The 18,416-nt window shown below is 34.3% G+C and overlaps 2 protein-coding genes across 2 annotated transcripts in view; both read right to left on the bottom strand.

The window, feature by feature from the left end:
* LOC124352742 (sushi, von Willebrand factor type A, EGF and pentraxin domain-containing protein 1-like) overlaps positions 1–17,812 on the bottom strand; it is a gene marked incomplete at its 5' end in the record, with an annotated part of 38,710 nt that extends 20,898 nt beyond the window's left edge. The window contains 8 exons of the mRNA XM_046802388.1: positions 958–1,162; positions 3,068–3,241; positions 8,084–8,296; positions 11,057–11,236; positions 12,191–12,364; positions 14,022–14,198; positions 15,259–15,450; positions 17,479–17,812. Coding sequence (XP_046658344.1) covers positions 958–1,162; positions 3,068–3,241; positions 8,084–8,296; positions 11,057–11,236; positions 12,191–12,364; positions 14,022–14,198; positions 15,259–15,450; positions 17,479–17,812 — 1,649 coding nt within the window. The remainder of the gene's footprint in view (positions 1–957; positions 1,163–3,067; positions 3,242–8,083; positions 8,297–11,056; positions 11,237–12,190; positions 12,365–14,021; positions 14,199–15,258; positions 15,451–17,478) is intronic.
* A 222-nt stretch (positions 17,813–18,034) lies between these two features.
* The window catches only part of LOC124352733, a 168,430-nt gene continuing 168,048 nt past the window's right edge, over positions 18,035–18,416 (bottom strand). The window contains exon 4 of the mRNA XM_046802374.1: positions 18,035–18,219. Within this exon, the coding sequence (XP_046658330.1) occupies positions 18,035–18,219 (185 nt within the window). The remainder of the gene's footprint in view (positions 18,220–18,416) is intronic.

Genomic DNA, 18,416 nt, shown 5'->3' with positions numbered 1-18,416 from the left:
ATAAGAACTTCAAGATGCTTACATATTACAGATTAATAGCTATCAGAATTGAATATTTATTACAAATTTAACAGGTTTTAACATAACTACTTAATACTAGAGTAAATTTGACCATTCCAGGGACTCGATTGTTGCCAGTGGCAACCCTTTGAAGGCAATCTGAAAATTATGAACAATTTAAATTATTAACCTCAGACCACGAGAGAGTTGCAGAGAATATATTCGGTCAGTTAAAATCTTAACACTCCGCTCTTTATTAATTTATCATAGTATTGATTTCTTTTAGTAAAAAAACTTTTTTTAACTTCCAAATCATATATACAATAAAAGAAACTAAAATCAGTTCACAATAGAGAATTTTAAGTTAAAAATGTATAATAATTCAATTCTCAGTTTTGTTCTAAATTATTTTACTCTTTCCTTCTTGAAATAAAAATAGCTTTAAGTGTAGTTATTAGTATTTAGAACAAAATTTGGACGTTATCTAGTCAGAAAGACTACAGTTTTCATGAAGTTCTTGCGATTATTTGAAGATGAGATTATAATTTACATGCTAATGATAATGTTTCGATCATTATTATTTATTTAGATTTTAACATGTAATTGATGTACACAAAGATTTAATATTCTACTACATAAAATAAAAAAATATGTATAATCTGTACAATTTTAGAATTTTTTAAATTTTAGTAAAATAGGACAATTATCAATGTAAAGGTGTTGTACTTTTATTTTTTCATTACTACCACCATTACTGGAACTCATTAAGTAAAGTCTCTAACACATGACTAGCAGCAACAACAAAAGCAATGTATAAATTTTGTATCATAGCCAAATCAATAATAATACATTTACAAGTCAATAACTGGGAACACAACCCTTCAATATTGGATAAGGATTGTTCATTATTGTTTATAAGGATTATTTATATGTTTTATTAAGATGAATGAAACTTACCTTGGCAGTTGCTTGGGACTCCAGCGACCACCAACGCAAGTGGCGCCTGGTGGTCCATCAGAAAGCACGTATCCTCTGTTACAATCGTACATGATCTGTTTGTTGTTTGTCACCTTGCGCACATAGGGTCGATAGTCATACAGCCCCATGTTGCCCACCAACAGGACCTTTCCATTCTCCACGTATCCCGGGAATGGACAATACACTGCAACAGTCCACTCCGCTAGCGAGTCTTTGTCACTCCCTCTCCCAGGGTCATAGCTGTATAACTTGGATTTTGTCTTTAGTTGGTTATACAAAATTCAAATAAACAATTCTTAAGTAAGTGTGGCAGATAATTTTTCAGCTATCTTACTGCAAATTTGTGTTGAGATTGAATTCACTGTTATCACAATCGGAGAGAAATAAACTACAACCATATTTATTTATTTGTTGGGGATAGTTATTAACTGACATTATTCTTACTTTTATGAGTATGAGTATCCTTCTTTTTCAGTCACAGGCTTTGAATGGCTGTTGTAGCCTTCTATAATTTATAATGGTTCGTAGATTTGATGAGTATAGTCTGTTTATGATTGAGTCTACTATTTTGCTTTCTTCAACTAACACATATTTTGTTTCTACAGGATTCTTTCAACAGCAGCTACCTTAAGCCTTTTACATCAGTATTTGCCAGTAGAAATGTCTATTTCTATTAATTTCTGAGGTGAAAATGATACACCATTGTATCACTCTCAAAGACTTGCTATGAATTAAATTTTCACTTCCAAGTATGTCATATTCTGACTAAATTAATATATAACTAATATTCGTATTCTGACTAAATTAAATATTTTTCATTGCCTTAGAGTTGACTAAACATAATTGTTATTTAAAAATGTATTTTAGAATTGTATGGAAAAGTAGAATAATGCTTGCAATCCTGAATGGAAGAATTATGCTTGGCCACTTGTTTTAACAAGTTTCATATTGGTTCTTGAGAATCTACAAGGCTTCAAAAATACATAGGATTAATTATATTTAGTTTAAAAAAGGAAGCTTGCGATTGTGATGCAAAAAAACTTGTTTACTGGTTACTTTTTGTCAAGCCTACAGATATTGCTACCATTTTTTTATATCACTTGATTTTGTTTTACTTGGAAATATGTCAAGAACATAGAATAAGTTCATATCAAGAAGTTTAAGTACTTAAAATAAATTTGTTGTTTAAAAGCATATTATTTATAAGTTTGAAAAAAATATAATTACGGATAATTTATATTTAACGAAGATTAAATTGAAATGAATATTTTATTTAGGCTTCAAAGCATATGTTGGAATAACATCTACTAGATTACTATTATTACAACTAACAGGATCTTGCAATGAGTTTTAAAATATGTAGGTAAAATCAATATCCAAGAATAAATAAGTAAGATATTACTACTTACTTTTAGAAGGTATTGGTAAAAACATGTTTAAAGAAATAATTTATATTATCCAAATGTGTGTGTTATTTTAGTAAATTTATAAAATTTATTTTGTATTTAAGATGATTTTACTTTAATGTTAGTAATGTGCTATATAAGGACAAACGTTGAGCCTGAACATATATAATTGCTATTTAGTGATGACAGAAACGAACTTTAAATTTTCAATAGTTTGGATTAAGTTATTATTAAGTAGCTTTGTTCGAGTTTTGAATTTGAAACTTTATACATTGATGAAAAATTCTGATTTTGATGTATAAAGTAACATTTAAGAGAATTAGTTATGAAATAATTTGAATTATAATAACAGAATGAAACGGTTGGACATATTTCATTAAAAATTCCTTTGAACTCATCAGTCACTGAAAGGTTTCAGAAAAATTTGCAGCTTTTACCCATAATGGGACAGTCCTTGGAAGGATAAAAAAGCCAATCAAATGTGGATGCAGTACCTCTTAAAATGGATAGGAGAATTTGAACATAGGATACATAGATACTGAGTACACTATATCCAATATCTATCTAATTCAGCAATACTTGAGATAAGTAGCATGCAATTCAATAGCCTATTTATTTTTGTAAGCAAAACTATTGGCACCTGTTCAAGCTATTATATAATTTGAATATGAACAATTTAGAACCTTCCTGGCAGTACGGAGGCTCTCCTGTCCAGTTGCCGAAGAGGCAGGTGGTGGTGGCTTCCCCCCTCAGCGTGTAGCCGTCTTTACAGTGGTAACGTGCCTTCATCCCATGCTCAGTCTTCGGAGCGATTACCATCCCATTTCGTGGAGCCTTTGCCATATACTTGCACCGAGCTATGTACACATTAAGAAGAATTAGTGCTTCCAGGAATCGTGGAAAACATAAAAATTATAAAATATTGATAAATTACTACAGTATAAAAAATAATACTCCTTAGTTTTTATTAAGTTTTTTATTAATTTATACTAATTTGAAAGGTTCAATACACAACATATCCCTTAAAGTACACTCAATAATGAGTAAAAGTGAAGAAGCTGAATGATGTTAAGCAAGTTGTGATGTTAAGGTGAATTCTTCTCTTCCGAACTAAGTTTTGTATAATTCTCAAAGAATGATTTAAATCCACCATTAGAATTGTGGAATAACTTTGTTCATAGAACTATTTGGTTATTAGTTTGTTAATTCCAGTGGTATAATTATAACATTATTATCTGTAAGCCATACAGATTACAACTGGAGGAACTGAACAAAAATATTAGCATTACACGTTTGTACTATATTGTTATCAGCTGGTTTATATTACACATATGAACTAAGGAAGATTTATTCCTGTTGTTGATTTTGTTGATCCATAATAGGAATTTGCATAGGCAACAACTTTATATTTAATAAAGTTATAAGTCTTCATTAAAATTCAATGGAACTATGGGATATTTCTAATAAATAGGAGGAGTACTCTGATGCAAATTCATTCTGCATAATTTAATTGAAGAATGCGTAATAAAGGTGGAAAGCTGAATTTTCGTTTTGCTATTTCATTATTGTTCATTTTACTATTTGTTGAATCATTCATATTGTTAATATTTTTTAAACAGTGCACTATAGTTTGGTTAACAACACATCAATTGCAGTGATGCTTTACAAACATAAAAGCAACATATCAAAACAGCTGGTTCTATACAAATGCCAAGGCTTTGTTTTGAAAACACCTAAGTAGTGTCACTTTTGGAGGTTTTCAACAGAGAAATAAAAAGTATTTCAAGGCCGCTTTTCAATGTGTTGTTAACATGTTACGAGGTGAGATCCAAAAGTTCCAGGACTTTTTATATACTATGGGAATGCAATGTCTCACAGCGATGCGGTTGGCAGCATTGTATTCCCTGACTCAACAGTAACACAGCTGTGTTTGCAGATCAATCATAACATCACTGAAAGTAACATTAGCACAGTTTGTTTGAGATTAGTTTTTAGAGTTTGGCTATTTTTTTGTTTAATGAAAATGAATGTGAAAGAAGAGCAACGTGTTTGTGTGAAGTTTTGTGTGAAACTGAACAAAACGTTTTCTGAAACCTTTTTGATGTTACAAGAGGCTTTTGGTGAAGAATGTCTAAACCGATCATGCTGCCATCAGTGGTTCAAGAGGTTTAAAGATGGCCGAACATCCACAGACGACGATGCTTGTTCCGGACGCCCTTCAAAGTCAATCAATGATGACAATGTTGCTAAAGTGAACGCTCTTGTACGATCAAACCGTCGACTAACAATCCGTGAAATGGCACAAGAGTGGAACATTTCATTTGGGTCATGTCAGGAAATTTTAACTGAAAAACTTCAAATGCGTCGTGTTGCAGCAAAGTTTGTGCCAAAACTGTTGACTGAAGACCAAAAACAACACCAAATTCATGTTTCTGACGAACTTCTTCAAAAGGCAAATGACGACGAAAGCTTCTTGGATTATGTCATTACGGGAGACAAGACACGATGGGTTTTTGGTTACGATGTGGAAACAAAAGCCCAATCATCACAATGGACATCAAAAGGCTCTCCAAGACCTAAGAAAGCACGTCAAGTCAAATCAAATGTGAAGGTCATGCTTACGGTTTTCTTTGACTGTAAAGGTGTCGTCTACTATGAATTCCTTCCACAAGGTCAAACAATTAATCGTTTTGTTTATCTTGAAACCCTCAGAAAATTGTGTAATGCTGTGAGAAGAAAGAGACCTGAGCTGTGTCAAAGTGGTGATTGGGTCCTTCACCATGACAATGCTCCTGTTCACTCTGCATTAGTTATCTGTGACTTTTGTAAAAAACGCAATGACTGTCATTCCTCAGCCCCCCTACTCACCTGACCTGGCTCCAGCAGACTTTTTTCTCTTCCCAAAGCTCAAGAAACCCCTGAAAGGACGAAGATTTCAAACAGTTCACGAAATTGAAGAAAAAAACAACGGAGCTGGTAAACACCTTTACAAAAGAAGAGTTTTCTGGGGCCTTTGATCAGTGGAAACACCGGTGGGAAAAATGTGTAGCTTCCCAAGGGGAGTACTTTGAAGGAGACAAATTCGAATAACCTGTATGCTGTATGAATAAATGTATAAAAATTCAGTCCTGAAACTTTTTGATCACACCTCGTAGATATTTAGAGCAACTGCACTCACATTTTCACAATAAAATTTATGATCCAAGTACAGTTTATGTAACACAGCGAGGTGTATATTTTATTGCTGTGTGTCAGAACATCAGGTACAAAACCCAATAACAATGCAACTCTGCAAATAAAAAAATTCTAGAAGAACTATATGGCACTGACATATTATATCTTTCAAAACACAGTATTTCACCTTATTATTTTGTAATTAGTTGATTCTTTAAAAATAATTGTAAATAGACAAAAACTCAGTTTTATAAATGTCCTTTAAGTGTGCATGTGTGAGTGAAGGTAGGGGGACTCGTATAACCTCCCAACCACCTTCAATGTATAGATAAATATAAGTGCTTTGTATATCTGCACATCTCTTTATAATTTTCTTTATTCAACTCACAATCAGCCCTCACATTGATTAATACAATACCTAACATGTGTAATTGGAATATAGCCAAAATAAAATGATCACCTATCGGATACGTTTTATAGAAACTCTTGAACAGACTCGATTAAGACTGAACAATTGAAATCAGGTATAATCAGGATTTTTCAGATCTGATACAAAATTTTTATAAGAATATACACTTGTATCTTTAAAAGTGGAATTTTATAAGAATATTGGAGTTTTAAAAGGATAACTTGATGAGGTTTTGATGAACATGAGACTTAATTACAAAAAGAGGAATATTTCAATATGTTTGGAATCTTGAGTCTGATATCATTTTAGAATAACAAATAACTCATTCAAGGGAAAAGTGGAAAAATCAATTTCCACAAAGCATTTCATTGTTTTAAATAAACAAATTCACCAACACCACAACAAAGAACTTTTAGGAAATCATGCGGTAATGGTAGCTTACATAATGAACACTGACCAGTCAAATAACTGTCACAGCAAATTGGGAAGGCTTACTATTGTTATGTTTTGGGCTCTCCTTGTTCTTTGAGTAGTCAGTCTATGAGATGCTGTGCTGTGGTATGTGTCATTCTATCATAAATCAACTTATTACTGTTTTAAGCTATTGAGATCTTAGATTCTATATATGACTATGGAATATTTTTTTGAGAATTTAATGCCCAAATCTGTTTAAGTTTCCGAGTGTGTGTGTTAAAGTTATTAGCCAGTTGAACTACAAAGCGTGATTCTTGACTCTTACTTGCCATAAAGGCATGTATGTTCAATATAAGTATAATCTTTTCTTTGTCTTGATTATACCCATAACTATTATTAAAGAGTAATATTGGACATCACAGAAGACTGCAAATACAGTGTTAGGAGTAGGACTGGACACTTTTTTCCTTAGCTATAACATTGTATATTCTCAGTTTCGTATCCAGTACTGGTAAATGTGGTAGTGTACATTCAGAGTTTGTATATGTTTTGGATGTGATTTTTAAAATATGGAATCATTAAAATAATTATTATAATTGTATTTTCTTTATTTGTAATTTCATGTGATAGGTTATTTATGTAACTCTGCAGGAAATAACATTCTAGATATTTGATATTGATAAATCTACGTAGAAAATTAATAGAGCTTAAAGGCACTCTATTCAAGAACAACTTGAGCATACAGGTTCGAGGATAAGTATAAACTGGTATGTACAGTACGGCAATAAGTGAAGCCCTGCAGCACAGACAAAGTGAGGTCTAAAGGAATTTTGTTGTTAAGTTTTTGAAGGATTTAGAAAAGATAATAAAATATCGGACCATTTGCCCATCTTTATATGTTACTACAAAATATCAAACTATGATTCAAGAATTTGAATCTACCTTCTTCTTCGAGTTTTCTAAAGACCCTAAGATATTAAAAAACTAAAAAAACCAGCAAAAAACTACCTCACAAAGTTAAAACAACTATATAAGTGATACTTGACAAACTGCATGAAGACCAGACTAGAAAGAATGAACCCAAGCGATGTCACTGCACAGGAACCAAGAGCACAAACATGTCAAACCCAAACTAAAGAAGGTGAAGCAGTGACGAGCAACTCAATGTCGGCATTTCCTGTGATATCATGGTATATCTTCTGAAACAAAGTGAGCAGGAAGGCAATAGTTGGGACGGGGAGGGTAAAGGCAGCCACCACTGGCCTTAAGGTTTTGTATTTGATCTCAATGCCACGGTGTGTATATGAATTTTATTGGATGAGGTTGATTTTCTAGTTAATTCTTTTTTAATATTGGTAGTCAAAAGGGCTTAACATCAGCCAAAATCAGACCAATCGCTGAGTCAACCATCTCTCCAGTCTGGACATCATGCAGGGTAGATTTCGATCTTTGGAACTTAGTGTTATACTTTTCTGTAACATTTAACGATGACAAATATCCAAAATCCAAGGTTATACTTTCAAACTTTCCATTGTCAATAACGAACATAAAGCAGAGGATTATAGAGAATTGTTCAGCGTCCAATGCTTCTAGAAAGACATTCTCAATTCTGTGACATATTGTTATCCTTCCCAACTCTCTGTTGTCACAATAAATTTAAAGTAAATGAAAGTGAGGATTAAAACAAGCATGGGAACGGTACCTGGTACACAGCGGGGGATGTGGGACCAGGTGCCGTTGTTGCAAGTGATGGGAGTGTTGTTGAGGGTTGGCTCGTAGCGAGGCTCGCACTCGAGTGACAAGTGTTCCCCGTGAGTGACCATGAGTGGTTCTCCCGAGCTCTGGGTCATGTTGGGGCGGGACGTGTTGGACACTATGACCCGGCCTTGCTGCACCGTGGGCACCACGCACGGAGCTGTGAGCAGATCATGTTAGCATGTTAGTCATCACATTCTGGCTACGGTCAAAGTTCATTTTTAACAAATTTCAGTGGCAGTTCGGTTTAGAATAATATGACTGTCACAGGCATTAGTCATCGTGTGATATCAACACAATGTAGTTTATACAGTGAGCTACTCTTACTTAGTTGTAAACACCAAGTTGAAAACTTTGCAAGATACATTTTTTAAGAAATATTCCACTTTAAACTCCAAGACAATAGGGTTGTTTTATTAAATGTTACTAGATTATTCAAAAATATACCTTTCAAATAATTAATTAATTCATTATAATACTGTACTTGTTTATGTTTTTTGTTAAACATTTTTCTCAAGATACAAGGTAACAGATAGGATACACAACATCCCGTTGTAATTCTTGGTGTCAGTATTTTTAGTGTCATGTCCATCTGATTTGTTTTCTACGAGTAAGCATGACTGTCTACTATTTTAGCATCAAACACTAATAAAAAGTAATACCAGTTCTGGAATGTCGTTTTTTATACTAACAACATCAAATGTTTGTAATAATTTGAAGAAAGAGATCACATCAACGTAGATTAATTAAGATTGCGTTTTTTATAACCTACTTGTAAATGGTGCAGCTGTCACCTATTATGTTAGGTTATTTCAAAAGAACGTAACTGTACCTTCTCGCAACTGCGACTACTTGTTTATGTCGTCTGCTATAATGTAGGAGGAGAAACAGGGGAAAGAAACTACAACAATTAAGCCACTGCCAGTATTTTGATGAGGAGAAAAGTAGAGTTTTCCCTCTATGACAAGAAATTGAATATAGAATTTATTTCCAATTTAATCGTCTCCAGAACTCGCATTAACTGATTTTTACTCCATTTAGCGCCAGAGAATGTATAACAATAGTATATTTCACTGAGCAGTAATTAACTTCTCTTTTGCTCCAAACATATTATTTGCTTTATTTTGAGATTTGTTAGATGCTACTTATGATCCAGTTTTACATACCCGCTCGGTTTCACCGATACACCAAGCTGGCAGAGTAGATCTGTGCTTAATTATTTTACATTTTAAATATAGTCATAAGTATTTAGTTGTAATTTGTTACTCCCTAAATAAACTTTTCAACCGTAGGCCATGAAGTTGTTTATGGTTGTTATGAATGTTAATTTTAGCACTTAAAAAACTAGTTCTAAATATAAATAGCGAAATCATTAATTTGAGAATAACTTTCAATGTAATAGAATCAAACGATCGCACTGACATTCACGATTATAGCGTAAATGTTTGAAAATGTTTAGATAGTAATAGAACTATCTGTTATTACTAGTATTGTCAGATTTATTATCAAAATTCAGGAATAACTTATAACAGTTATTCTAAAAACACTGCACATAAATAAACAAATTGAATAAATCCGTGAATAATAAATAAAAAATAGTTACAGTAGTGAACATATAAATTATGTTTTAATTATTTTTGCACAATAGGATTTAATTGATTTGCAATTATGGTAACTGTTGGTACTGTGTAACTATCAGAAATTAATTGATTTGAAACGTAACCTACATTGAGTGCCACGTAACTGGGGCATGTGTATTGTGCTTGAATTAATTGTTCTGACACAGACGCCGACTTGATGTTCGTTAAGGTACAGTTACATATCGTGTATTATGTTATTAATTCATGGAAATTTGATGTTATTGTAACAGCTGTAATCCTCGCCATTTCAACTATCAGAACATTTTGGTAATTAAAAAAAGGAAGACAATTAAAAATTACCTTTGTTGTGATTAATATTTAGAACCTTTTATTTTGGCTTGGATAAATACGAACATTTATTCTCACTTTATTCATAATATGACAACTATACATTCTGTCTCATGCAATGTTGACAAAATGCGATAGCAAGTAGCTACTTTTAATTGTAAAATTGCAATGCTACTGCAAGACACTGTTTCTTTAGTTTTTAAGGATACCTACTTTTACATTTTTATTTTATTGTATTTGCAATGTTTATAGTAAAATTACGGCAGGAGAACTGATTTAATGAATTATTTTCAATAACATTCTAGTACATCATAGTTCTTACCATAACTTTTTACAATGAAACATTTAGAGAATTCAATTTTACCTCATATTCATAAGCATTTATTTCAAAGGTGAACCCTTAAAATCGTTGGTGTATTACAAACATAACAATTTATAATCATTGCAAAATATGAAGTACTGCTTAACAGGTAGTCAACTGATTGTGTTAACAATAAGTTGTGATACCGGTACAGCTATTACAGTTTAGTGCAATTAACGCTTAATTCAAAACATTGAAAGATCATATGTTCAATTTTAACTCCAAGAAACTGTAAGGTAAGTTAGAAGTCACTAATGTCGTAGGACTGCAGGCAGGCAGCATTAGTTTTAAGTAACCATATTATAATAATGTCACAATTTTCTGACATAATTTTGTAAATATTCATAACATAGTTGTTCATAATAACAATATTCGGCATAAGAAGTATAGTAACTTTGGTATTAAGAACCATAGACTAAGTTCTCGATATTTGAATTGTATTACACATTGCTGTTTATTGGTATGACAAAAATTCATCAGCCAGTATTATTCTATCCAAATGTGAGTTTAAAATTACAATTGACAAGCCAGGCTACTACCTCAGTTGGGCAACAACCACTTAGGGCTATTTACAAGGGAATGTTTGTCGAGGAATATAGCATGGCGAGCTAACATGCTATAGGCTACTCACCAAGGCATTGCGGGAGAGGATATCTCCACTTGCCGTCTATCTGACAGACGCTGGAGGTGTTGCCTTCCAGCCGCATCCCTTCCCTGCAGCGGAATATGATGCTGGCCCCCAGTCCTGTACCGGACTCTATATTTTCCAACCAACCATTGTGGAGCACGCCTGGATGACCGCAGTTTATTTCTGGCAAATGTAATGGCACATGCAATCAACGTCTACAGGGGCTGGTTAGAACAATCACCTTCCTCTTCACGCGGTTTCAGATTAGAGTTAAACTTACGTCACAATATGAAGAATTTCGAAGTTTGTAAGGTATTTTTCAATGAGCTCTTGAAATCAACATTGGAATAATATTGTGTTTTAAGTTTTGTAAATGACTACGCAACATGACTGCTAATCACAATTAAAATATCAAATGTAAAATGAAATTTCTAAAGAATATTTTAAAGACGTAATTGTACAATTAACCTGTAACCAATACACATTTGATTTTAGCAATGAGAATAAAATACTTAGACCGAGGGAAGAGGAAGATTTGCAATAAGTCACATTTCAATACAGTACAATAAATTTAAAAAGGATGAAAACAATCTACAGTAGGAGCAAAACTACGAATATCACAAAGCCGAATGCAAATGTGTGTAAAATGTTATTTACAAGTCAGTGGATCAGCTATGCTTTGCGTTTCATGGGAAAAGTATTAATGCAAGAAACAAAACAATAGTAAACACAATCTCATACAATTAAACATTCTTCGCAGATTATACGTATTTTATTTAATACATAAATAATGCATCTAAATGTTATATTTTTATTGTTGAAAAACATCGAAAATGAACTACCATTAAATGCATTTACTGAAATTGTGAGCCACAAATAAAACGAAACACTTACAAATACGTACCAGTGTTAGATAAAATTATGAGTACCGTATTTGCAGTGTTAATTTTCAATAACATACATCTCGTTTAGTACTGAAAGGAAAATTAAAATAACCACATAATCAATTTTACGGCGATCACAAACTATCGGTGAAAAGCCAAAAAGCAATGTACATGCCGATGGAAATTGTGGATTACAAAGATCTGTTAGAAAATATTTTCTGTACAAATTGAAAGTGGTCATACTCGGTCTTACCTTGGCACTTGGGCATAGTGCCCGACCACTTTTTGTCGGCCCCACAGCGACGAGTGGACTCGCCCAGTAGGGTGTACCCGTAGTCACACTCGTAGCTCACTACAGAGTTGTACGAACATGATGTAAATATGGCTTTGCCGTGAGACGGGTTCTCTGGGGGAGGGCACTGAACGGCTGTAACCACAACAAGCACACACCCGCAACGACAGAAACTGCTTGTCAACTGTCTATGGCGTTACAGTCACACAGAGGGGGGCAGTCGTGCAACTTGCAAACATCCTCTACTGACAATTAATTACGAGTAGGTTTTCTTACCTCCTTCAAATCCAAAAACAACCCTGAGGTGTTGTCATAAGTTACATGTTTCGGTAATCATTCCATCATCAGGCATAGGCTAAAATATGATCCGCCGAATGGCTTCATTTTTGTAGTTAAACTCATAGAACACATGTTACACAACAAACAAATATCACTCATTGAAGGAAGAGCTCTGCTTATTGAAAAACACTATTTCCTATTAATTGATAGATGAAAAGTTACAATTATCCAATACAATTATTGGATAGTTGTGACTTTTCTTCTAACAAATAATATAAAAAATATCACTCATTTCGCAAAAACACATTAAAAGTTTGTAGGCTCACATACATACGGTACACTACAGGACATGAATCCCCATCCTCCACTACACCCGCAGTTATCAGAAGTGACAGTAGAAACAGCTAATACAGGTTGATTCCGACTGAGGATGGCATTCAAAATTTTGTTGAAATGGAAATTTAACTTTTAATTTAAAATATTGTCTTTTGCGTTAACACATGCCTTGTGTATTTCATATTCTTTTAATGTGTTTAACTAAAACTACATTACATTAAAAACTATATAACTGTATCCGTTCCATTCTCATCTAATTTTTAATGATATCCTCAGTCAGAATCAACCTGGACCAGCTGTTCCTATAATCACTACTTCGGCGGATCATATTATTCATCCTGTGTCTGGTGATGGAATGATTTCCGAAACATGTAACTTCTGACAACACCTCAGGGTTGTTTTTGGATTTGACGGAGGTAAGAATACCTAATTAATTGTCAATGTAATCCAAAAGGGGCAATAACGATAATTCAAAAATATACTATTGGTTCCATTCTGAATCGTAGTTCAGTTGGTTATAAAGCATACATTTTTAATGGGATGAAAAAATATTGAATACACTTAAAACAAGTATTAAACATTTTAAAATTAAAGTGATGGTGGACATAATAAATATTAATAAAACACAACTTTTTTACTTTCTAGGTTAAAATCTCAAATTCTGTCTAATGTTAATTATAATAATTCCCTTAAACTTTCTAATCGTGGACTTTAAATTGTAATTAGTTATATCACTATTTTAAACAGTTATATTTTTTTAGTTGAATGATAACTTCAACTAATTTATATTACAAATGATAACTTCATTAAACGCTAAAATATAAGGTGACTGGGTATTGGAGTACACTTTGGTCTGTTGAAATACTACAGCACATTGATTTACTTAAAACTCTAATCATTTACGTGACTTTCAAATACGGAGAAAGCACTAATGTATATAGCACTTTGAAGGTTAACTTTATATGAAATTTGTAAATTTGTCAAAACTTAGGTCTTAGTATAACTAAACCAATTAGGTGGATTCGGTTAGTTGGCAACTAACAATATTTTGTTCTTGATGGCGTGAATTTCTGATGCGTAAACAAAAGACTCTGGAATACGGAAGATAAATCGAGTATACATCCTTGAATACATTCATCATCAGACACTCGGGTGTTCGTCTATATTAGCAACTTACGCACGCAGGCCGGCAAATCTTTCGGGAACCAGGTACCATCTGCCTGACAAGTGCGCTCGTTTCTGCCCACCAGCTCGAAACCATCTGCACAGTGGTAGACGACACGACAGCCGTACGTGTAACACTCCCCGGCGTGCCACCCGTGCGCCGTATCCTGAGGCGCGCCACACGACCGTGCTACAACACCCATATATACATACAAACATTCTTTTTGTTATAACTGAAAGGTTACAAGTTTCCAAAATTTAAAATAGTGAAAATTTGATAAGAGGTCTTTTTGAATTATCTGAATTTTAATATTTACCAATTATCTACGAAAACGTAGAGTTGTTGTCTGGTTCAGCACAAAAAAGAAAATCTTATGTTTTATTCTTATGTTCTTAAGTTTCTTATTTATACATCTCTCTTAAACGGTTTGTATCAAATTGTATGAATGAATATTTATTTGCATTATCAGAGAACTACTCTGTGCTAAAAACTACAAAAATATATTTATAGTGTATTTGTTTTAAAATCACATATTATATTTTTACAATATGATACCACATGGCGAAAAGTATCAAGAGGTATGAATGACCGCCCACTCCTACAAAAATATAAGGCTTGGTAACTTATTTAATAGAATTAGACAGGAAAAATTAAAACATAGAAGTTAAACGTAATATTTTATAATTGTACTGTTATATGACTTCACAATATGTCAAAAGTACTTTTCTTAGGCATTTTCATCTTATTATAACAAACAAGATACAAACATTTTAAATAATATTGGTTGGTAATATGTATATGTATTGACAACTTTTTACTGTTATTAGATTCAATGACGTAGCCAAGAAGTGGGATTCGGGCACTCCCCACCCCCAAATTTTCAATTTTTTGAATCAATTTTGTAGTAAACGATTATTATTATTTAAATAATTCAGTATTACTGACATGTACTGCTGAAAGATCGTTCTCAACAAAGAAATGGTTCGAGAACTTTTTAAGAAACAAAATGAGGGCTTACTCTCTGTCCATTACGGGAAATGTATCAATTGTCTGGGCCCCCCAATATTTCTTCCTGGCTACGTTCTTGATTAGATTTACTTGAAAGTTAACACCAAAGTATCGATATCAAGTGTGTACTAATGCAGAATGGCCGTCATTTAGAAAGAAATATAAATATTTGTGTTAAGCCCGATTTCGACGAATGCTGTCGTATAAAAAGGAATATACAAAAATAGCAGTCACTACTGACGCTCGCAGGAGATGTCCGGGCCGAACCAGGAAGCAGCGTTGTCGATAGCCAGACACTTGGCACGGGGGAAGCCATTCGTGACGTAGCCGGTGAGGCACTGGTACTGGATCGTAGCATCCAGGTCGAACGTTGTCTGTTCTGGCAGGGCGTTGTGGCGAGCGTGGTCAATGTGAGGCGGGTTCTTGCAGTATACTGGGGACAACATTGACTGTGCAGATGATATAAGGAAATCAGAGTGAGCTGGTAACCAGAATGACCCAGGTACTAACAGATCGTATACCTTTTTGGTTTATTTATAACTTTACTAGCTGTTTCCCGCGGCTTCGCACGCGTCTCTTAAGCTTTGCCCGTATATTTCTTTGCCTTCAAATAGTGTTTGGATATTTTAATATACGTAACTACTGTGTTGTAATTGCAGTTTATAATGTGCAGGCGCTTTGATAACTTTTATATCTTGCAGTACAGCCTGGTGGTTAGTTACATCAATGGGCATTGCGTATAAACCTTCTACATAGAAAAATACAAATTTTCATAGTGATCGGTCCAATAGTTTCTGAGTCTATAAAGGACAAACACACAAACATTCATTTTTATATATTATGATTGCAGAAACAGTTTAAACAAAATTTGTCGTTTCTCTTAAGCTTACTCTATGCTTTAAAACTATAAGTGTAAAGAAATTTATATATAAATATATTTTTTGTCGCATTATATATGTTTACAAAGAACAGCTGATTAAAAATTTGAAAAGACTCTTTCACTTAATAACATATGTTTGCTGCAATGCATTTCTTACGGGTATTTCTGTAACCAGTGGGGCGGAATCCTGAATCGGGAAAGGGATAAAAAGTATCCTATAACCTTCTACAGATCAAGACGAACAAATTAAAAAAAAAATTAGGCGAATCCGTCCAGCCGTTTGTGAGTGATGCTGTTACACACGAACAGTTTCATTTTTATATATATAGATTAATATTAATAACATTGGCTATGAGGTAAGTGAAGAAAACAAAACATTGTCTTGTGATACTGCTAAACGTCCACTTAGACCTGTTGCGAAGAATCCTCATTTGAATAGGAATGCAAAGGCGGCTGGAAAATTTATCTTTGTAACTTTGATAAGTATTTCATTCAGTGGACATACTAATAATTGACTTCTTACTTCCAATAATAAACCTTCTGATCATTATTATATTTAACACTTTATAGTGAGAATTGTACGTACTAAAAGAGCAACTGAAAAGGATGCCAAAAATTGATACAGCTGAGCTCAACTAAACAATTTTTCCTACAATTTCCTTTACTAACCTCAAAGCCATGCCTAATGTTATCTTGAGAGAAACAATTTTCGTTTAGAAAATTTCAGTATCTGTCTTTACAACAGTACTGTGGCATTGAGTTCTATCGGGTAAAAACCTTTTCCAAACAAATTTTATTAAGTAAAGCAAAATAAATAAATATATATATATATATATATATATATATATATATATATATATACGTTAAATTGTATAAATGGCAATAGCCTTATTTAATTTCAATAAACATTGAATCGCAAAAAGTACTTTTTGCGATTCAATGTTTATTGAAATTATATATATATATATATATATATATATAAGTAAATATTTATAAATACAAACTACTATGACTTAAGTGTAGCAATGAGCATATATCAATTCTCGTAGCACGAAACCCGTGCTACGCAGCTACTCAGGTACTGCCTAGAGTACAGGTATCTTCAGTCTGTGGTGTTGGGTCTGGACTGAAAGGGGAACGGCCCTGATCACAAGGGTCTAAGGTAGTGGTGAAAACAACCGATTGAAAACCACTGATTCATTCAGTTGTTGGACACAACTGATTTAAAATAGTTGGAGACTTTACCTGATGAATTTTTTATAAAGTTGTTTTAAGCCAATTATAGAAACCAGTTGAGTTACTTCTATAAATTTATTCTAAGTGAGTGAATCCAATCAATTGATTGCATAAGCATAATGATTTAAAACAGTTCTAATAAGTCTACGTGGTCTCTACCCAATCGTTATTTTTTATCTTTTTATACATCAAACATTTGATTGTATTTGAAATTATGAATGTCTTTGTCTTGGGTACCCAGTGCCAGACATACACGGTACAATGAATAATAAATTTTTATGTTGTGTATGTGGTAAAAAAATTGGAAATAGAAAATCTATGTTTGACATGATGACATGAGCTCACCATTCTGCTTGCAGACAGGAGCTTGGCCGGACCAGTTGCCGTCAGCCTGGCAGGTCCGTTCCTTGAGTCCCACCACATGGTAGCCCAACTCGCAGCTGTAGGTAGCTCTGTCGTTGAACAGGCGACCTGTCAACGTCACTGTCCCCAGGGCCGGGCTGCGCAACTCCTCGCACTCTCTCTCTGTAACATGGATATCACTGTAACTGGTAGCCCCACATGGTAGCCCAACTCGCAGCTGTAGGTAGCTCTGTCGTTGAACAGGCGACCTGTCAACGTCACTGTCCCCAGGGCCGGGCTGCGCAACTCCTCGCACTCTCTCTCTGTAACATGGATATCACTGTAACTGGTAGCCACACATGGTAGCCCAACTCGCAGCTGTAGGTAGCTCTGTCGTTGAACAGGCGACCTGTCAACGTCACTGTCCCCAGGGCCGGGCTGCGCAACTCCTCGCACTCTCTCTCTGTAACATGGATATCACTGTAACTGGTAGCCACACATGGTAGCCCAACTCGCAGCTGTAGGTAGCTCTGTCGTTGAATAGGCGACCTGTCAAACGTCACTGTCCCCAGGGCCGGGCTGCGCAACTCCTCACACTCTCTCTCTGTAACATAGACACCACTGTAACTGGTAGTCCAACATGGTAGCCCAACTCGCAGCTGTAGGTAGCTCTGTCGTTGAACAAGCGACCTGTCAACGTCACTGTCCCCAGGGCCGGGCTGCGCAACTCCTCACACTCTCTCTCTGTAACATAGACACCACTGTAACTGGTAGTCCAACATGGTAGCCCAACTCGCAACTGTAGCTTTATTTGGGAGTGTTTCCAAATCTTTTCGGCGCTCGGATTTCTAAACGACATTCAGTTGTACTGGATGCCAGGGCGAGGGAGATGCTGATAATGAGACAGCTGACCTCTTGTCTAATAAAGGAGCTCAGGCCAC

Source organism: Homalodisca vitripennis, chromosome 1 (assembly GCF_021130785.1).
Source record: "Homalodisca vitripennis isolate AUS2020 chromosome 1, UT_GWSS_2.1, whole genome shotgun sequence".
In the NCBI taxonomy this organism is placed as follows: domain Eukaryota; kingdom Metazoa; phylum Arthropoda; class Insecta; order Hemiptera; family Cicadellidae; genus Homalodisca; species Homalodisca vitripennis.
This window is presented reverse-complemented; position numbering and strand designations above follow the sequence as displayed.